At 53.8% G+C, this 20846-nt stretch overlaps 1 protein-coding gene and 1 long non-coding RNA gene across 3 annotated transcripts in view; one reads left to right on the top strand and one right to left on the bottom strand.

The window, feature by feature from the left end:
• Nucleotides 1–454: 454 nt before the first annotated feature.
• Nucleotides 455–20846, bottom strand: part of TGFBI (transforming growth factor beta induced) — a 33086-nt gene continuing 12694 nt past the window's right edge. Inside the window, exons 3-17 of one of the 2 annotated variants that reach the window (XM_040444537.1) lie at nt 18256–18320; nt 16844–17004; nt 16343–16507; nt 15939–16085; nt 13760–13901; nt 10984–11196; nt 10000–10137; nt 9258–9403; nt 8146–8282; nt 7227–7357; nt 4670–4794; nt 3292–3394; nt 2633–2712; nt 1539–1563; nt 455–1114 (exon numbers count right to left, since the gene is read on the bottom strand). In XM_040444537.1, coding sequence (XP_040300471.1) covers nt 1074–1114; nt 1539–1563; nt 2633–2712; nt 3292–3394; nt 4670–4794; nt 7227–7357; nt 8146–8282; nt 9258–9403; nt 10000–10137; nt 10984–11196; nt 13760–13901; nt 15939–16085; nt 16343–16507; nt 16844–17004; nt 18256–18320 — 1819 coding nt within the window. In that variant the 3' untranslated portion in view covers nt 455–1073. Of the gene's footprint in view, nt 1115–1538; nt 1564–2632; nt 2713–3291; nt 3395–4665; nt 4795–7226; nt 7358–8145; nt 8283–9257; nt 9404–9999; nt 10138–10983; nt 11197–13759; nt 13902–15938; nt 16086–16342; nt 16508–16843; nt 17005–18255; nt 18321–20846 lie in introns of those variants that run through there. The other variant, XR_005781349.1, reaches the window with a different exon arrangement.
• Nucleotides 14712–18919, top strand: LOC121010737 (uncharacterized). The gene is made up of 2 exons (XR_005781350.1): nt 14712–15777; nt 17250–18919. It is a non-coding gene; the product is annotated as an uncharacterized LOC121010737 (long non-coding RNA).

Here is a 20846-nt window from a genome sequence, read left to right as displayed (position 1 = left end):
ACGGCTCCCCTGCCTCGTCTCTGGGAGGCAGAAGGCTTGGGAGGCAGTCCCAACTCAGCTATTTTCTGTGTTGCCAGTGGCTCTCCCTTTCCGGAACCTTGGTCTCCTCATCTGTATAATGGGACTGTGCCTGTAAGTTCTTCACAGGGCAGAACGCTGAGCATTCAAAAGTCCAACCCGAAGGCGGGGCTCACGAGGCTGCAAGGGAGATGGGCACTTGGGGAGGAAAGCGAAGACTGAGGATTCAGCCCCCCAGGGCCTGTGGAGACTGAAAAGGAAAAAAGTTCAGCAAAGACTCAGCACGGCCCACAAACGGTCCCCTCAGCGCTCCTTTCAGGGCCACTGCAGCTGCTTGCGGGTGGAGCCCCGGTAAGAAGGACCCGCGAACCGCGAGAAACAGGAACCTATCCCTCGTGAATACCCAGACCAGCACACAGGTCCCGTCCACACAGGCACATGTTCCTTTGGTTTTATTTTCACCAACACACGATGGCTCTGCCACACCTGGGAAATCCTGGGCTCTGCGTGTTCCACCTGCCCTCTCTTTCCTACCTGGACAGGGCCACAAAGAAGTGTCCAAACCACGTGCAGGCACGAGACGCGCTGGACAGAGCAGTTCCATCTCATAGCTTATAATGATGCCATTTCTCCAGTTGCTAAAGAGCTTTACAGAGACCACGCCGGGGCGACCCCCCCCCCCCCCCACCAGGATGCTGGAGCGTGTGATTCGTGTCTTGTGAGCTCCACAAAACCTCAGCTCCCTTTTCCAGAGCACTTGGCATGGGCAGGAAATTCCACGTTTGGGACAGGGCCTTTTTGGAAGCAACTCTCAGGCAGTGACATCCAGGTCTCTGCATGGAGTAGGTTACCAGCCGCGTGTGGGGGGAAAACAATTTAAAGCACATCTCTTTCTCTCCTCCCTCCACCCACCCAGGGCTCAGATCTCATTATGGTGCCGCCCAGATGCACTGAAGTGTGTGTGATATTTGGTTTCAAAAACATTCAGTCTCTTTGGTAAACTCAGAGAAAGTGGCAGGGAGCTGCCGAAGTGCGTTCTTCCTACATCTTCTGCACTAATGCTTCATCCTCTCTAATAGCCGCTGATAGACAGGAGCTGGAAGAGACAAGTTTCAAGGTGAGATGTGCAAACTGCCCCTGTCTGTCAAGACACCGTCAGAGTCACAAGCGCATGGCCGGCGGCCCCTTCCGCCACTCTCTCCCGCACATCCCGGGTGCTTTTTGGTTGGTGAGCCTTGCTGTCTCACTCAACAATGTTCTGAACTGGGATTTTCTCCGTCTGCCAGCTGGGTTCCCAAAGCCAAAAACTCGCAGCAAGCCTAAAATGTTGGTACTCTTATTATCTCCATCATATGGAGAAGGGAAGTGGGTGTTCTGCGTCTGACCCCAAAGGCCAGGCTGGTTTTATTGCACCATGACGTTCTTATCTATATATACAGCAGATGGCATGTTTGGGCCTGCTTGGGGGAAAGGCCCAAACTAGTTAGTATACAAGGACTTCAAATCCAGGCCAGACTTACCTAGTTTCACAGAGGTCCGGGCGGCCTAAAAAAACAAACAAACAAAAAAACGCACAAAGTGTCAAGTTTTCCAGTGAAGGCTGTCCCTGCATGTGTTCACAGCGATGGTTTTGCCCCCTGCCACACTACTCACAAAAAATGCCAGGGAGAGGAATGGGAATGTGTAGCCGCTGGGCCCCAGGGAGCCCCTCAGTCAGTCTCAGCAGCCCCAAGTGAAGTGTAAGCCCCAACCAACTAGAGTCTGGGGTGGATATTCCTGGGAGACCACAAAACCTGACTTCCACAGAGACCAAAGCCTAGGGGAGCTGGGACGGCACAGGGGATGGCCCTGAGGAGTAGAAGCTCAGAGCCAAGAACCCTTCTCAAGGGGCACTGAGGAGACCTCTCTGTCCAAAAGCAGAGGACGTATTCCAGCTCTGGGTGGGTCTCTGGGGTAAGAACCACCTCCAGCCGCACCCTCTTGTCTTCTGTAAGGTGCCCATATTCCCAAGGGGCTCCACCTCACTCGAAGCAGCAAAGGAGCCTGAGTGGGGCTTCTAGGAGGCCCTGGGCAAGCTGGGGAGCAGGAACAGAAGCCCAGGAAGAATCACAGAGGCTCTGCGAGGAAAGGGAAGCTGGAGCAAGGAAGGGAGGTTTCACACATACACTTGCCCTGTATCCAGAATCCTCACCACTACCCTGAAGAGCCCCAGCATCACCCAAGATGGGCCACATCATGGAAACCAGAGGGTGACTTAGAGGCCACACTGTAAGGCTGATTCGGGATGGGTTGCCCTAGTTGGGTAGATGGATTCTAGAGCTTTATCTGTTTTCACCAGCATTCTATGGGCTTCCCCATAGAATGAGGTTCAGAGGCCTTGGTTTATAGGCCTGGGTCTTGGCCCACAAAGGATACAGGGGCTGCCTGGGTTCTTTTCTCTGAACTCCACACAGGCCAGTGCTAAGGATTCCTGAATGGGAGTGAGGAGAAGTTTCACGGGAGCCCTGGGAGGGCAGCCAAGGAAGACAGGGACCCAGAGGGCCCTCCCCCACCAGGGGCCCAAGCAGAGGCACCAAGGGTGCTGAGGCCACAGGCAAACCTAGCCGCGTCTTACCCTGGAATATGCAGACGCCTGTTTGAAGATTTCAAGTGCAGAGTCTGCAAGTTCATCCCCTCGTTCCTGAGGTCTGATGGCTGGCGATGAAAGAAAAGGCAACTTTGGTGAGAGCAAAACTATTAGCACGGCATTCATAGCGACCGTGACTGAGGGGCACTGTTGGGTTTCCTGCCTCACATTCGCCAATGAATTTTTCCTTTAAAATTTTTCATAACTGACAGTGGATGGAATCTGGCCCATGGGGAGAGAGCTCCAAGAAAGGTGAATGCACAGTGCAGACAGAGGCTGGACTCAAGTTCAACTTTGCTGGAGGTAAAGAGAGCTCCCATGAGGCGAGATGTAAGAAGCGTGCTTGGAACCACGTTCCCAGCATCCACGTGTGAGAAAGCCGCGTCTGTGTCTGTGTCTGAGTGGGGCGAAGACAGCCAGGCAATTCAACAAAAAGAAATCTGGCTTGAGTTTCTGGGGTAGCGCGTTTGAAACCAACAGTGCCTAATTCACTTTTGGATCAGCCACAGCGATGCTGGCCACGGACCCTCTGTGGGCACGTTGCACACTAATCTTTGCTTTGAACAGTTTTCCTGTCGAGTACCAGCTGCTGTGTGGAGAAGAATCAGCCGCAGACTGCGGGGCCATGGGATACTTGAGGGCCTTACCTGGAGGCTGCAGGACACTAGAGATGGCATAGACCACGCCATTTGTGGCCATGATGTCAGCTTCAGCAACAGGCTCCTTATTGACATTCACTACATTGTTTTTCTGGGAGAAAAAGAGACCACTGTTGAACATAGACCGTAGGTACCATACTTTCAGCAAGTGCTCACTGAGCAGTTCTGGATGCCAGAGCCTGTGCTAAGTGTGAGGGACACCTGGTGAATGGAACGGTCCCTGCCAGCCACACCTTCAGTCGGGCGGACTCTTTCTGATCCCTTGTGTGCCTCAGCCCGGTGTAATTTACAAAACACCCTTCCGTGCTAGTCACTTGGTCCTCACAGTGACATGTGGTAAAGACACAGATGTCATCGTCTCACTTAGCAGAAGAGAAACAGAGATTCAAGAGAGGCCAGGTGCCTCCTTTAAGCTAAGCGGGTGGGATGGCTGGGAACAGAAGCTGGGCCTCCAGTTCTGGTGCAGGGCTCCTTCCTTCCACTCATCCTCAGTGCCTTACCTCTCCCATAGAAAGAGCACCCGGGTGTCTCTCTCTGTCCTTCCTGAACCTCAGGTGTCATCCCAAGGGGGAAGGAAGAACAGAAGCCTGTGACGGCATCCCAACACCCCAAACGAGGAGCTGGGAGATTCTCAGGTGACCTGCAGAAGTCAACTACTCATCACATTCCTACCCCTCGCCATGCTTCCTCATGGGGAAAGTGATATGCAAAGGGATGGCGGAAGGTCGGGAGAGAGGAGCAGGCAGCAGAGGCCGAGCCAGCCACATACTGGAAGAGCGGTCCCTCCATGGGGAAGCCCAGTGACCTTGCCAGGTGCAGCCAGGGAGGCCACGGGCAGCTTCACGGAGCGGGGCCAGCTATCTGTTCTCTCTCTTCAAGGTAAGAACCCCCTGAGGCAGCTTCAGAGCGGAATGTGTGTTATCAAAGTGCAGAGCAAGGGAAAGCTTGCAGACCAAGCATCTGAAGGAAAGGGCTCTTGGGATGGTCTGGCACGTGGTACAGCTCAGTGAGCCCCAGACTGGAAGGGATGGGGCGGGAAGGGGCCGGGGGGACTGATCCCTCAAGACGCGTAAGTAATTGCCTATCGTCTCTTTAAGGGGAGGAAGATCTAATGTTCTCTCCCAGAGGCCAGTCGGATGCTTGATTCCTGAGCAAATCCACGAGTTCTTATTTGTGGGCCGCCACAGTCTCGCCTCATTTCCCTGAAAACCCTTTTCTCTTTTCTTTCTTTGGACAGAATGCACTCAGAGATTCAAGGTGCATCTTCAAGACTGTGTGTGTGTCTAAGGCTGGCCCAGGGGCAAGAGAAGCCCTGGAACCCCAGTGACGGTGCCCGGCCGGCTGTTTGGTTCTGAAACACACTCACTGAGCTGACTTCCAGCTTGTCCCCCTGGAGAGACTTCAGCCGCACCAGGGATCCGATGCCTCCGCTGACCAGGATCTCATCGCCAATGTGGTATTTCAGGATGTTGGCAAGCTCTTTAGCATTGCCTGCAGGTTCATGGGAAAGAAGGGAGAGCAGAGTTCATTCCAAGGCTGGTCACTGGCGTGGTCAAGGAGGGCCCAGAGGGGATGCGAGTGGTGAAGCCCGAGATGGAGAACTCCCTGAACAGGTAACGAGCACTCCTTGAGCACCTGCCGTGTGCTCACCCCTCGGACCCCCCCCCCCCCCCCCCCAACCTGCCTAAGGCTCAGGGGAAAAAGGCCCACGTCTGCGGCCCTGCATCTGCCTCGGCAGTCAGGGGGCTGATGGGCTAAGCGACAGCTCTCTGTGATGCCGAGAAGGAGTTAATCCATACTCCTCTATGAGTATGGCTCATTTTTCCATGAGCTAAATATTTGCTTGGAAAGCTAGGAACCTTTCCAGCCCCGGCATCTGGGACATTTCATCATCAGCATGGCTCCCGATGGTTATAACACAGTAGTGAAATATTTACACGTTCTGCCCTCAAATGCATATTCTGCGGCCGCTGTTTCCTGAAGGGAGAACTTAAAAGAGTCAACAGCTGCAGTGTGCGGGGGTGCTGAGGAGCCGATGAGGTCAGGGCTGAGGGGGGCATTCCCTCCACGGCGCCCCTCCCGTCACGTCTCAACATTCCTTCCAGCCCACATCAGCTCCTCCACCAACTGGGGAGAGCATCCGATTGCTCATAAAGGTGCACAGGCATTTTCCAAATTAAGTGTGGGAGGCAATGCCTGAAGCCGCCAGCTGCCCTCTCCTCTCCATCACGGCCGCCCCGACACTCACAGTCCCAGCCCAGTGGCTAGATTTCCCCAGGGCCTGTGGATGGCTATTTCCAGCATCTCGAAACTGAGAACGGGGGAAGTTTTAAAGCATCTTGGAGAGTTCACTTGGTTACTGACAAATCCACATCAGTGCCCGTGGGATGGAGACACCAGGTACCAAGTAATTTCCAAACACCCACAGCCTGGCTGCCACGGATTCCCATTCCACGAAAATACTGCCGGGAGCTGCTGCGCCCAGCCGGCCCCCGGGGGTGCGAGAGGCTTCTTTCTTCCGAGACATTTAACACCTGGATTGACCTCTTACACCTGGACGGCCTTCCGTCTCTGTCTCCCAGGAGGGCTGGGGGCTATTCCTGCCCACGGACCTGGCGGAAGGTGTGTGTGGGCAGCCTTGGGCACACCAACATCCCACCCCGTCCCTGCTCCTGCACGACCGAACACGCGAGGGAGGCCGAGCAGGACCGAGGCCACTGGGGAATATTGCAGTCCTGCCGGACACAGAGAGGATGGAACAAGTTTATGTTCAGAAGGAACTTCTCCCCTCTTCTCGGGAACATACGTCAGCATCAAAGAGACAGGCGTTTACCAGGCAATAAAGAATCTTAAACAGAACACAAGTTCAGCTCGGGGCTGCCTGCAACCTGAATTTCCTATTCTCCTGCTCCAGAGCAGGAAGGAAGGTGTCTATGATGTGGTCCCCAAGGTCTGGCCAAGGTCCTTCCTCCTCTTCCTCCTCCCTCTCCCCCCCCCCCCCCCGAGGCTCACCTTTTTGTGAGGTGTGTGTGTCAAGGGCAAGCTCAACACTGCACCCCCACCCCACCCCCTCCTCATCGTAGCCATTACCGAGGGAGGACGCGTGCCCAGCGCCCAGCAGCACATTTATTCTGCACAACACACAGCAAGGTGCTCTCATTTTTCTAATGGGAAAACTGAAGCTCAGAGAGGTTAAGCAACTTGCTAGAGGTCACTCAGCTGGTGAATGTCCGAGCCAGGATGGGAAGCAGCTTTGAGTTAATCCCAGAGCCCAAGCTCTGAACTGCGAGGATCACCTCTGAAACATCCTCAACTAAATTTCTCAGGGCCAGGAATAGCTTGTTGGTAAAGCTTTTATCCCGAGGGACGTCTCATGAAGGTAAATGGCTTCATTATCGCTGTCCTCAGTGGCTGACATGTCTCAGTGACCAGGCTGGCTGTTACCCACTCAATGCCTTTCCACTCTTCTCTGCCTTGTATGGTTCCCAGGGAGGCTGATGGCTGTGAAGCACATTGTCCAGGCTCCCTTGCCCCGTGTCCCCCCCAACTCACAGCTGATAGGAGGCCCACGGCAACGGGCATGCGGGAAGAGAACGAGGCTAAGGTAGTCCTGGCCCCCCTGCCCTGGTTCTGCCAGCAGCTGCGTGTGGCTCTGGCTGCTGTCCTGTGTCCCTCCTCTGAAGCTCTGGTTCTCCCTGTCCCCTCCTCCACCCCCAGGCCTGGATGTCATCACCCCCAACCCCAGGCCTGGGTGTCATCACCCTTTGCTGGTCCCTTCCTCCTGCCCATAGTTTTACAAACAGTCTCCTCACTAAGTTCCTTCCAGTGAAACCCTCTGTAACGTGCCACCTGTTTCCTGCAGGTCCCCTGACCGATACGGTCACTTGAGAAACCATGGAAAATGTACTTCAGTTGGTCTTTACCCAGGAGTTTGTTGCGCTCTCCCGGTGGCATGGCCTGGAAGGCTTCATTTGTAGGAGCAAAGACCGTGTAGACACCTTCCCTGTTGAGCATCTCTGTCAGCCCTGCAGACTGGATGGCGGCCACCAGCATGCTGTGGAGACAGCAGAGAAAATGTCACCTGCCTGTGGTGGGGAGAGGGGCGGTCACTTTCCCAGATTCCTCCCCACTGTGGGTAGGTGGGGCCCAGCACTGGAATTCACACCCCTGGCTGGTTTTCACTCCCGGCTCTCGTACACAAAGAGGGAAGATTCCAGTCTGCATCTTCTCTCCATAAATGCTAAGCTCAGTCAAATGGCCGGAAGTCAGAGGCCAGAGAGGGAAGGAGGAAGGGAGAGGCTGGCAGCATGGCCAACCCACAGACTGGCCGAGCCACCAGGCCCTGGGGATACGATTCAGGGGAGTGCCTGGCTAGTCTCCCAGACTCCGGTGTCAGAGCACCCTGTGGTAAGTGAACAAGTCAGAAAAGGAGAGACAGGAGCAAGAAAGCAAAGCAACACAGGGAGCCTGAGAAGGAGCAGCTGGGAGTCTCCGGGCGCCATGAGTGGATATCGTTCAGAGCGACATTCATCCCACACTCAAAACCAGGTGCTCTCCACTTACCTGGGACGTTAAAAAGAGAATATGATGTCTTCCTCGGACTTCAGTATAAAAATGTCACCCCCTCCCCGTTCCCAAGGATGTGAGGATCACATTCCCAGAAATAACCCTTTTTATCAACATAAGCTTCCAGTCTGACCTTCACCCTTCCCAGATCCCCAGCCTGGAAGGTGACCAGTGCACCGTCAGCGTTAACTGAATCCCCGAGGAAGTGGGGAGCTTGACAGATAGCTGAGACCCAACGTCCTGCCCCAGCATGACCACTTGGGAGAAGCTGGTTACCTGAAGCGATTGTCCCCCTTTAGGACATCCATGACGGTCCCCATTGGGGGGGTTAGCATTCGGTCCATGGTGAAGAGTGTCCCATACCTGCCCCTCTTGTCATGGGCAGCAATGCAGCTGTTCTCGATGCACAGGCTCTGTGCAAAAGAGGAGCAGAGAAAGGGCACGTTATCCTCCCACATGGGGGCCTCACAATTTGGTCAGGACATGGGCCTGCCGATGGCTTCATCCGCAAAGATCAATGGATATACACTGGTGTGGGTCATTAAGACTAGGATAAAATGTTGCATTTTCTCCAGAAGAGAAAAAATAAAAATAAAAACTGTGTTGAGGAAAAATGGCTATTGGGCCCCAATAAAGATATAGAGAGGTCCCCTAATGAGAATATCCCATCACACGTGGTGTCCATCAACAGTGGTCAAATCCATAGATCGGGTCTATTGACTCATCTATGTAACAGATGACAACCATCTTTAGTCAATGGTACTGGATGGTTCCAAGGAAGGACTGCATTGTGGTGTGCTTCCTGTTTGATATTTTGTTGGGTTTGAAGACAGAAAAGAGACTGGAGAAGAGAGAAAAGAGCCTTTTGGACCAGGAAGGGCTGTGCTCATTCAGTTAAGGGGGCTTCTGTTCACATAAGCCAAGGATTTAAAACCTCCATTCCTCCTCCCCTGTTCATCACTCTGAGCTTAAGGCTGACGGCTGCCTACCCAGACAGCTGAGACCTCTGTGTGGTTTATTCCCAAAGGCCGCCAGCAAAAGAGATTCTAATCCTTCTACAGTTTCCCATTTTGATCCTTTCAAATAAGATACTTTCCAGAAATTCCTTCCTTCCTTATTAGAAATCAGTATATATATATATATATATATATATATATACACACACAAACTCAGGCAAGCTTCTGTTTATTGAGATTTTATGTGTATATATATATACACACACATATAATAGGTATGTATATATATACACACATACATATACAATATATACGTATATACACACATACATAGACATAGACATAGACCTATATGTTCTTTTACCACTAATACAGCTTCCATTTCTTAGACCTGAGACAAAGAAAGAGGACTATTGGGGAACCAGAACTTACATTGCGATAAACAAAAACTCTCAGTTTTTTGCCACCTAGAGTGTTGAGGGTCTGTCCATGGTACAGATACTTGGAGGCCAGCTGCTCTTTAATCAAGTGATTGAGAAGCAAATTCTTTGTGCGCGCATCAATGTTAGGGGTTCCATCTGTAAGGGAAGGTGTGCGTAGGTCCAGAGGCAGGCTCCAGAAAGGAAGAGAATGAGAGACAAATGTAGTGAGAAGGCCAACCCTCCTGAAGTTTGGAAACGGGAGATTGAGAAATGCAGTAAGGCTGCCAAATTCCTTAACATCTGCCATCTTCTGCAAATTAACCAAACAAAAAGCTCTAGATAATCGAGGGTGTTTGGAGATTTGCCCGTGGAGGGAGGGGAAGGCATGGACACCATTTGGCCCCCTCCTCCGCCTTCCCCATGACCACAGCTCAGCTGTATCCTCACTCTGACCTTCTGATGATCACATGGGCGATTGATTCTGTACATAAAAAGGCATGAGAGTGCTCTGCTCTCCGGCCAGATGTGAACTTTTGAATTCTGGGGACCAGATCCCCAAAATGCATTCTCTGCTCTGCCAAATGATGTGCCAGAGCCTCCGAGGTTTCTGTTGAGCTGGGTGGGAGTGCTAACATTCTGCAGGGTGCTGGCAATCAGGGAGGAGGCTGCAAGAGGTGACAGTGGTGGTGCTGGGGGGGGGGGGGGCCAGCTACCCCAGAGACAAACTCCTGGGGCTGCTGTCGCCATGTTACCTTTGAACACGGAATTCAGGGGGGCCAGGAGGGTCACCCGCTCATTTCCGGAGAGATGAGTGCCGAGGCCAGCTTGTCTGAAAAGGTCAACAGCTGTGGAAACGTCCGACTCTGCAGCCAACTCAAACAGCGTCTTGGCTGCAAGGAAGGAGAACGTAGGTTCAAAAGTTAGAAGTGCTGTTTTCATTTATCATCCGTCCACCCCAGAGCGTGACACACACCAGCAGGAATGTCATCCCGCGAGTCAACAGCCCTCTCGGCACTGCTGGGGCGCAGCGGGCTCGTGTCATCAGGGCACTGGTCGCCCAGGTCTCACTGGGCAGGGGAGTGAGGGGAGGTGCAGGCGAGCAGGGGCTGGCCTCTGTCCCCACCCTTGGTCAGGGCACCAGCTAATGCCTGCAGCAGGGCAGCACCATCCGTGTCATGGCTTCTGAGCAGTAGATAATGCCAGCAACCACACCCGTACAAAGTCTTCTTCTGGTTTGGTTTCTTTCCTGTGAAATTGCTTCACTCCTGAGCAACCGACCTCCCTCGAAGTCCAGAATGGGGCTAGCTAGCATGCTGAATGAAACCCAAGCCAAAGTCCATTCAGTCATTTCTCCCAGGGTCAGCGACTCTGGGATGCTTGGGCATCATTGAGAAGGCACATGCTCTGAGGTCAGCAAATGGCCTTCTGTGCAGGCAGATCTTCTGAAAGGCTTCTTCTGTGATCGAGCGGCTCCCTCCCCAGCTCCCTCCAACCTCCCTTGAGCTTCCTCCACTGCCTCCAAGGAAACGCCTGGACTCCTAGGCCGGCAGCTCAAGATGCTTCAGTCCCGGCTGCAACCCAACAGGGGCCCAGGCCCTTTCTCCTGAGAGGCTGTGAGCTGCGTGCAGGCAAGGAAATGGCTCCCCCAGATCCCTACATTCCCCAAGTGTCTCCACCCTGGATGCCAAAGGGGACAGGAGGCCTGGAAGGGCCATAGCCTAGGAGGCCTGGCTCACCTGAGTCTGGGATGAGCAGCTCATCGATGTAGTGGATCACACCATTGGTGGCCAGGATGTCTTTGTTGGAGATGATGGCCTTCCCGTTGATGGTGAGCATGTCACCGCTGCAGCCCACCTCCAGCGTAGTGCCCTCCAGGGTCTCCACGGACATCCCTGCGACGATGGCTTCGGCACACATGGCTGACTTCAGGATGTGGTTGTTCAGCAGGTCTGGGGGTCGAACAGGACACAGGTTGAGTCGGTGCTGGATCCAGGCTGATATCAGAGGCCAGCACGCAGCCTCCATGGCTGTACCGATTCTGTTCTCTCTGACGCTACCCTTCAGATGAGGCTGGGGCACCACACAAGCCCGGGTCCTCCCCTGCTCCTGCTGCTGCCCCGAGTCGAGCCCAGCTCCGCGGGCAGACTGCCTGAGTCTGAATCCCAGCTCGGCCACTCACCAGCGGTTGGGGCCCCAGACAAGTCACTGAACCTCTGTGAGCCTCAGTTTCCTCCTCAAGGGAGATGATTTGGCATTCCTCTCCTGGGGGCGGTGTGAGCCCTGAACGTGAAGTACCCAGCACGGTGCTGGGCAACAGTGAATGCCCAACATGTGTTAATGACTGGCTCATTTGTACCTGAATCTAAGGGGAATTCTCTTACTAGTACCTGAACCTTAAAGTGAGTTCACCCTGGGACTTTTTATCAACAGACCTTTAGAAAATGTAAAATGTGGGAGGCAAAGATGGAAACTACAGCAAATGAGAATTCTGGGAGTATTTGCTCATTTTATCTGTTTTTGTTCATTTTACCCAAGGGTCTCCTAGTTGCCAGGACCTTGCTTAGGGGCTGGGGATAGTGACCAAAAAGACACGGTCTTTGCCACTGCATTCACCCCACCCATAAATCATAAATAGAATCCTTTATTTACTTGTCCAAGAGCCCTTCAGGGACAGGGCAGAAGTTGGGGGCCCTGAGGAAGCTGCAAGGGGCCGTGGGGGGGGGGGGGGAGCGCATGACCCCAGCCACGCAAAACAAGTTCCCAGATGGCCACTCAGGGCCCTTTGTCTTATGTTCTCGCCACAGAGGCGCGTCTCAATCTGTGCCGAGTGTGAGAACCAAAACCGCACAGTCACGGACAGGAGGAAGCCCTGAGGACCTGCAGAGTCACAGGGCTGCTGCAGGGGCGTTGGGGGCCTTGAAAGCCAGTGCTGACGCCCTTCAGCCGGCGGGAGAGAAAGGACAGCTGGGTCGCTGTGGGAAAGAGGCCTCGGGATTTAGCTTCTCAGGGAAGGAAACTGAAGGCAGGGTGGGGTGACCCACTAGGGCCACTTGGAGGGAGAGCAGGGCGAGGGCTGGAAGCCAGTCTTCCAACAAGGCACGCCAGCCCGGGCCTCTCGCTTGTCTGCCAACCCACTAGAAACAACAGAGCCTGTCCGGCTGCACTCCTGTCCCTCCGCCTTCAAGCCCGCCAGCCAGAGCCCTGTGCAGAGGGCTCTTGCTTAGAGCAAATGGGTTACTGAGCAGGAAAAGGCAGATGTGCAAAAGGGAAAAATTAGTGCCTTTTTCTTCTCATCAGGAATTCTGATATCTACAAAGTTGCAAATGTGCTCTGCACAAAACAGGTGTTACGGGAAGCATGGCTCTGAATGGCAAGTTCAGTGTGCTGAGACGGACCCAAGTCTCAGCTCCTCCAGGAAGCTTTGGGATGCCTCGGGCTGCAGGTGCCCATGAGGGTGGGGGCATCTCTGTCACCACGGCCTGTCTTCAGAACCCACGGCCTGTCTTTAAGTCCAGCTAGGCTTAAACTTCCTTGAAGGCAAGTCTGTACCATGTTCCCTTGTGTGGCCCCAGTTCCTGCCACATGCCAGGCACAGAGGCGCCACAACATCTGGACACAACAGATCCCCATCTGTGCTCTCAGAAATGTGCCCTCGCCTGTCCCTGCGTGGCTGCAAGGAGAACATTTTACGTTTACAGGGTGTCTGAAATGCAGTAGGTATTGTAGATTGTAGATTTCAAAGGTGTGTTTAAATAGATTCAAAAGAAATGATGCCACCCCTGGATTATAGCTGGGATGACTAAGTGGGGTTGGGGTCCACAGGGGACCTGGGACCAACTCCTCTCTGCAGGAGATTCGCGGTCAGCAGGAGCGGCTCAGCACTCGTGGAGCTGAAGGAGGCAGTGGCAGGGGGCAGGGAGGGCCGGGCCTCCCCTCCCCTTCCTTCTCTCACGTGCATGGTCCTTCCAATAATCAATGTACCCCTAGCTAAGCAACCCACTGAGGAAGCACTGAGGGACTCTGCTATGAAGTTGACCGTAACTGAATTTAATTGTAATTTTTGATTATCCATGAGGCCCCTGGCCAGACATAGGAAGAATTCAAGGGTCAGCACGATGGGTTCATTTCCAGGATGCCAGGGCCTGCCATCTCCTCCCCACACCTCCAAGCTGCTGCCTGCTTGGATGCCCTGCTCTGGTTTTGATCGTTCAGGCCTTTAGCTCTTTCTGAGTCTGGCCAGGGCCTGCTTTGGACCTCCAACTCTGCCTTGCTCCTCAGCCCAACTGTGTCATTAGACAAAGGTGGCTGGATTCTGTATTCGCCCCTCCAACCATGGCTCTGCTCTGGCTTCGGCAGAGATGGAGCCAGCTGGGAGCAATGAGACAGGATGTCAGGTGGCATGTCTGTCCTGTGACAGGACATCAGGCCACATGTCTGTCTTGGACAAGAGCAGGCCTTAGGCTCAGTCTTGCTGCTCCGGTGAGGGGGCAGCAGGAGCCGAGGGGTGCTCACCTCTTAGGGCCTCTGGGTCACCCAGGATCCGGTTCAAGGTTTCAGCAGGGATCTTCTCGAAGGCCTCATTGGTTGGGGCCAACAGCGTGAACTGGCCATCACCTTCAAGCAGTGTGTTGAGCCCAGAGGCGGCCACGGCGGCCTATGGGAATGGGAGAGGATGGAGGTTTCCCTAAAGGTTCTGGGATGCTCCGCAGGCAAGAGGCACACACGGTGTCACCAGTCTTGCCTCAAAGGGCCTCAGGCTTTTGTAGAAGCCCAAGATGAGATGGAGAGCCAAACCAAAGCTTACCTCTCTGAGCTTTGATGAGCTCCTACCCCTCCGGCCAGCTCTCAGTGACTTCACGTGGCTTTGTCCTTCCCACCCCCACGCTTTGGCCCCACCATTCCCTCTGCCCTTCCTTCTTTCTTTGCTTCTCTGACCCCTATTCCTTCTTTGGGACTTGACCGAAATGTCATTTCTCTAGGTAGCCAACCCCCGATCGCCCCATGCCCACCCCCACTCTGCAACTGAGAAGGGGTCTGTCGCCATACTCGTAGGGCTTGCTGTCCTCACGTTGTATAAAGAACTACTAGCTATACTACCTGGGTGAGCTCCAGGAGTGGGAGGGTCCCATCACCTGCGTCTACAGAGCAGCCAGAATATCTTGCAAAAGCATCAAGCGCCTCCCTGTGCTCTCGGGATGAGGACACACTCCTGTGCCCGGTCTGCGGCCCCGCAGGACCGGCCCCGGGTGGCCCGGCTGCTCCCGCCTCACGCTCTGTCGGCGTACTTGTCTTCATTCTGGCCCTGCTGGCCCCCTCCTTGCTCGACCTGTTCCCCTCTGCTGACCGTGCTCTTGCCCCTGTGCTTTGTTTAACTGGCCGTTCTCATCCTCTAGTCCTCAGCTCAAAAGTCACCTCTTCCAGAGAGACCTTCCCTGACCATCCAGCGTCAACTGGCCTCCTCTGCTCCCTACTCACTGACTTTACAATGCCCAGCACAATCCATGGCTACCTCGTGTGCATCTTGTCTGTCTCCCCAGGAAAAAATAAGAAGTGCCACAGAGGACACAAATTGGTCCATCTTGTTCACCTGTATACCCCTGGCACACGGAACAATACATGGGAAGTAGCAGGTGTTACTAAGTACGGGTTAGTGGGAGGAAGGATAGGCGTTAGGGGGATCCAAAGAGGAAGAAGGAAAGAAGGAATATTTGCCAAACCTAAACAATAAGAGGAGGTTACTCAGCGGGGTCAACTACGGTTAATCAAAAGATGTGCCCCCAACTTTGTAGGGACATCATTCCCTTGCAGACCCCTGCCCTTGGAGTGACCCAGAAGGAAAGCAGGGGGAAAGTTTGGAGAGCAGAGTCTCCTGCAGAGCTACTTCCTGAGGCCCCCTCAGAGGCAGCCCAGCCCCAGGGTGTTTGTCTCTCTGTGTTGGAGATCTCCAGGGGAGGAACTACCCCACCCCCCTTGGTGTCCTTTGTGGTCAGGAAGTTCTCCTTGAATCAGGGCAAAACCCCTGACGGGGCAGCCTGTGTTCACTTCCTCTCAGCAGCCACTGCCAAGAGCAATGCCTGCTTGCCACTCCAGTTGTAAGACAAATGCCTGCTGGGAAGGGCAGAAGGAACAGTACTCGGTGGCCAGGTCAGAAGCCAGGCCAGAAGTCAAACCCAGCCTCCCATGTCCACATTGGTGGCCTCACTGCCGGTCTGGGTTCAAAGGAGACACGGGTATGGCTGCAGCAGGGCCCCATGGTAGGAACATGTGTTCCAGAAGATCAGGCAGCCTGACATTATTCTAGTCCCACGTATGGGAGCCACTGCCTGGGAGGAAGGGCCCTCTCCCCTCTGGAACCCACAGTGCGTGCCCAGGCAGCCTCGGGCTCAAGCCACCTGCCCCGCTGCAGCTGGAGACCACGGAACTTTCCAGGGGAGTCACGAAAGGAAAGCTTGACAAAGGAGAAGACGGGCAGAGACATTTTTTTCCAGCAGAGGATTATGATGTTTCATTGTGGTCAAGCCGAGCTTCTGGTAAGTGGACCCTTCCTGTTCGTGGGCACTTAGAGGAGCTTGTTCCATGTCCCCTAAATGCTCATGAACATGGAGACATCCTCTGTTTCTCCCACACAAGAAGGCCCTTTGGGGAGGTGGTGTGTCCCCAGGTCGGCTCCCCTCCCAGGGCAGTCCCTCACCCGAAGGGTCTCGAAGGTGTCCTCGATCTCGATGATCTGCTGAATGTTGTTGGTGACGGTGGAGATGACCTTATCGATGAGGTGCACCACACCATTGGTTGCGTGGTGGTCGGCTTTCAGCAGCCGGGCACAGTTGACGGTCACGATCTGCCCAGAGAAGAAATGAGGAGGAGTGGTTGACATATCGGAGGCACAGGCCTGAAGCCCCAGGAAGGGAAAACGCAGTGCAGAAGGCGGGTTCCACAACCGTGGACCCAGAGGGCCTGAGGAGACGCAGGCACAGGAGGCAGGGATTACCTCCAGCCAATCTCACCTGCAGGACAAAACCCCAGAAACCAGCCCCACATGCGGACCAGGGGCAGGCTTGGTGTGGACACAGGGAAGTGTAGCTGGGGACTCCCTACCCCATTGGGATAGTGGTGGATCTGGATGTCCGAATTCTGGTACATGGAGGTGAGGGCCATGCCGTGTTTCAGCTCATCCGTCAGGACTCGTCTGTTCACCATGTGGTAGCGAAGGGCATTGAGGAGCTCGATGTTGACGTTGCTCACCAGGGAGTCCAGCACTTCCTAGAAGGAAGGCCGGAGTTGCACTTAGCTGCAGACCACATGTTCAAGGGGGGAGGTTCTCGTTACCCTGGGAAAGGCGCTTCTGAAACCCCAATGGCCCCACGCCTCCATTCTGCCAAGGACCTCTCCTCCATGAGCACCAAAGTCAGTCTGCTGAGCTCAGTTGGACAGATGGGGCACTGGAGGCAACCTGGTGAGGTGTATTCTAACTCGGGTTCCCTGGCTTTCTCTGAGGGCTCAAGGAAGACGTTTCCTGAAACAGTGGGAAAGCACTAAAGAGCCTCATCCTTCATGCCCACAAGCACCCCCCTCTGGGAAGTAAGGCAGGCATCTCACAGCTGGCAAGGAAGCCCAGGCCTCGTTGCTGGGGGCGAAGATGGTGAAGCTGCCTGGCCCTTCCATCTCGGGCCTCAGCTTCTCTGTGCGGTCTGTGTACAGCTGGGTGGTGGTCGAGCCGACGACTCCCAGGGTCTCGTAAAGGTTTGAGAGAGGTAGGGCTGTGGGGGCAGAGGACAGAGGAGGCACAGGCTGTGGGGCCCACCCCAGGCAGACGGCCCCCTCCCTGGGCTGCAGAGAGCGTGGGTACAGCTGCGGGACAAGTGTGCGGGAAAGCCCAGACACGTCCACTGTGTCTCAATGTGCCTCAAGCTCGTCTCGTGTATCACACGCTTCTTACAGCGGCTCCGTAGGTCAAACGCCTCCCTACTCGGACTCAACTAATTGGTAATTTTTCATCTTTTAGCCATACGCAAGATGAAGCTTCTGTTCCCAGACATTTAGAGAGTACCGGCAGGAATGGACGTCGGAAATAGATATCCTTATTTACACACCAGGCCTTCTGATTCATCTAGTTGTCCCAACCGGGTTCCTAATAGCCTCTACTAGAATGAAAGAGCGTTACAGACCTTCAAGGTTCTTTGTATACTTACAAGCAATAAAATGTTATGTCCCACAAGGGGCCTTCCCCTCCCACAGTGAGCTCACCATCCATTTCAAAGGGCGCGAGGGAAGGCTCAGAGGCTGAGCTCCTCTCTGAGGCCATTCTCCTTTCTCCACTGCCTATTTCCCACTTGCTTTCCACCTGAGCCTCCCGCCACGCCAACCATGACCTCGAGACCTTGGTACCAACCAAAGTGCCCCTTCCTTTTAACTCCGTCTCACATGCTCAACGAATCGACAGCAAGTATTTCATAGTTAAAACTCCCACTCTGCACAGCCCCTGGGGATATGCCTGATAGCTGATAAAAGACAGGGGCCACACAGTCTTTGGCCATTGGTGGTTCCCTATGCCATTTCTGGGTGATCCTGCCTGGTCTACCGCTCTTCTTGTTGGACTGTGATGAGCCAAGTTCTGACAGAGGGAGGAGGGGTGGCTTCGTGCTCCAGCCTGGCTCTCTGGCAGAGCTGATCAGAAATCACTCCTAGCCAGAGACAACAAGGCCAGCAGCCCATGGCTGGGAGGCCAGCGCAGGCAGGCTGGAATTGGAGTCTGTTCCACTAGCCCCGTGAGGAGGTCAGCTTGCATAGGAAGGAGCAGGGCGGGAAGCTCCGTGTTCCCAGCTTCCATGCTCTGGCCCTCGCACGGAGCCCAGAACCAGAGAGCACGTGGGGGGCATGTCCGTGCAGCCTTGTGCGTCAGACCCGCGCCACCCTCCCCTCCGCCGTGGACACTGCTGCCTCTCACATGGGTGTTCCTCCCTCCCCATCTCCCTCCATTTGTACCAACGGGCCAGGCCTGGCTTACTCACCGGCAGGACAGCCCTTCTCTCCTGGCACCTTCTCGTACCCAGGGCAGCACTCATAGCTGATGACTCTGCAATGAAACACACACATGAGGGGAAGGCAGGGCTCCCCTGCTCCTGGCTGTCATCAGTCCTCACTCCAGGAAGGGCGTCCACAGGCAGAGGAAGGCAAACGATGGTACAACACTGCACCGTCTTGGAGGAGATCATTCATTCTCAGTCCTATTTGTGCCTTTTGGAACAAAGACCTTGTCACTCTTCCTCAGCTTTGTAGAATGTTCCTAATGGTCGCCATCGCTCCAGCAATCCAGAGGGGACTGTGGTGGCCTTTTCAACAGCAGGATTAGAAAAGAGCCCCACTAGGAACTTATCTCCAGCATAACTCACGGCAAACCCCCTCGTTAGCGTTCTTGGGACAGCAGGGAGGAGGAAGGGGAGCCCCAAACGTGTCCTGGCTGAGTCTGCCACTAACCGACTGGGACCTCCTTTGCCAGTCCCATCTCCTGACTCCGTTTCCTTATCTGTAAAATGTACGTGTGTATCTTCCAACAGTCATGGGATTCAGTCTCTCACAGTCATTTGCTCTCCAATTCGAGGACCCGGAAGGACAGTGTAGAGATGATCATCAAGTTTTTCTGTCTTTACAATCAAACTCTAACACTTTTAAAGTTAAAGTAAAAACAAAGCTCTTTTTTTCATTTCTTTAAAATAAAAACAAAGTTTTAATCAATAAACATATTTATATGGTTTCAAATTGAAAATATACAAAGGATTACATAGCAAAGGGTCCCCCACTCACCCTCATCCCTCAACCAATTCATCCTATCGTCCTTCCAGGACAACATCATTGATATCACCAGTTTGCAAGGTTCTTTGGTACCTGGATGAAAACAAGACTGGCAGTATACAATTTGTGGGGTGTGTGTGTGTGTGTGTGTGTGTGTGTGTGTGTTATTGTTGTTGTTGTTGTTGTTTGGAGATAGAGTGAGAAAGATAGAGAGAGAGCAAGCAGGGGAGGGTCAAAGACAGAAAGAGAGAGAAAGAATTCCAAGCAGGGTCCATGCTCAGCAGGTGTCACGACCGTGGGATCATGACCTGAGCCAAAATCAAGAGTCAGATGCTCAATTGACTGAGCCATCCAGGCGCCCCTGGCAGTATACAGTTTTAAACTTTGAAATCATTTGGCAGAAAAACTTCCCTTCTCCCAATTCTGGCCAGTATATTATGGGACAGTTGCTGTCTTCTGGAGGTCTGAAACACACAGCTTCAGCTAACCGCATGTCCTGGGGAACCAAAAAGACTGAGAATTCCAAGAAATATCACAAGGAAGTAAGTGTTCTAAAAGCTTACACCTAGGAAAGACTTGCTTCTGATCAAATCCCCAAGTTTTCTCGAAGACCACTCCTGCACTGGCAGTGAACACAGTCCTCTCTGGCAGCCTTGTAACCAGATGTGAGCAGCTATGCCCTGCCCCTTCCTTTCTTGTCCCTTCGGGACAGGAGACAATTCAGACTTGAACTCGGGTTTTGACACATAGGTGCTCACCACGGGGCTCTCATAGGATGTTCAATAACCTCGTTCAAAGACAGGCGGGCAGACAGGGGAGAAATGGGGGCTTGGGAGTTGGGGAGGCTGCTCTCCGTGAGCCCAGGACATTCTGCTCTTATTAATTCAACAGGAGTCAGCTCAGGGAAGCCCTGGTGAGTCATGAGAAGACGAAGCCAGGTTCATCTGTCGTCCAGGGGGTGTTTCAGAGACAGACCGACTAGGATTCTCAGGCAGCCAGGGAGCTACAGGAATCGCTTTGCCAGAAATGAGTCAGTCCTCTGGGAAATGGCTAAGGAGTGACGAGCCACGCATATTCCTCTTTGCCCGGCTCCCTCCATCCTCCTGCCCACCCCATCCTCCTCCTCTCCAGCCTTTCCCTCATCCTGCTCCCTTCTAACCTCTTATCCCTAAACCCATAAGAGTTCTGCTTGTAAGGGCTAAATAGTCTCAGGACTCATGTCGACCAACCTACAATTTTATTTTCAGAAACTGAAGTCATCTTCTGCAACGAAAGTAAGATTTGACTGATGTGCAAAGGTATGCCACTGATTCTAAAGGCAGTGTGGTGTCATGGAAACAGTACTAGAGCTAGGAGACCTGGCTTGTGACCTCGAAAGTCCACTTCTCTCTCGGGGTCTCAGTTGCCTCATCTACGAAATGGGGTGAGGTTAAACTAGATGATATCCAAGGTTCATTCCAATCTCACACTCATGGTCCTAGTCCCTGGGAGTATTGTAGGGGGCAGAGAAGTTGTCTTTTGAAGGAGAGTGTCCACTGGCTTCTCCCAGATAAGTCTGGGAAGAGCTCCAAGCCTTGGGCCCATAGGTCCACGGGACACCCATACGCAGGATCCCAGGGCTCCTCTGATAAACGCCAGGGCTCTGTGGCTGGGGCTGGAGAGGTGGGATTAAGGTCAGGTCCGCCAAAGCTTAGCTTCTTTCCAAAAGTGCTTGGGTGGCACTCCATGAAATCAGAGTAGCACAGCTGGAGGATGGGCCTTCTCCTCAAAGCTCTCCTCATCCTGGGGGGCCTCTGTGCACATGGGTGCT

This window comes from Herpailurus yagouaroundi, unplaced genomic scaffold (genome assembly GCF_014898765.1).
Source record: "Herpailurus yagouaroundi ecotype Mexico unplaced genomic scaffold, PumYag 192, whole genome shotgun sequence".
NCBI classification, from domain to species: Eukaryota; Metazoa; Chordata; class Mammalia; order Carnivora; family Felidae; genus Herpailurus; species Herpailurus yagouaroundi.
Note: the sequence above shows the minus strand (reverse complement) of the source record. Positions and strands in the feature narration are given on the sequence as shown.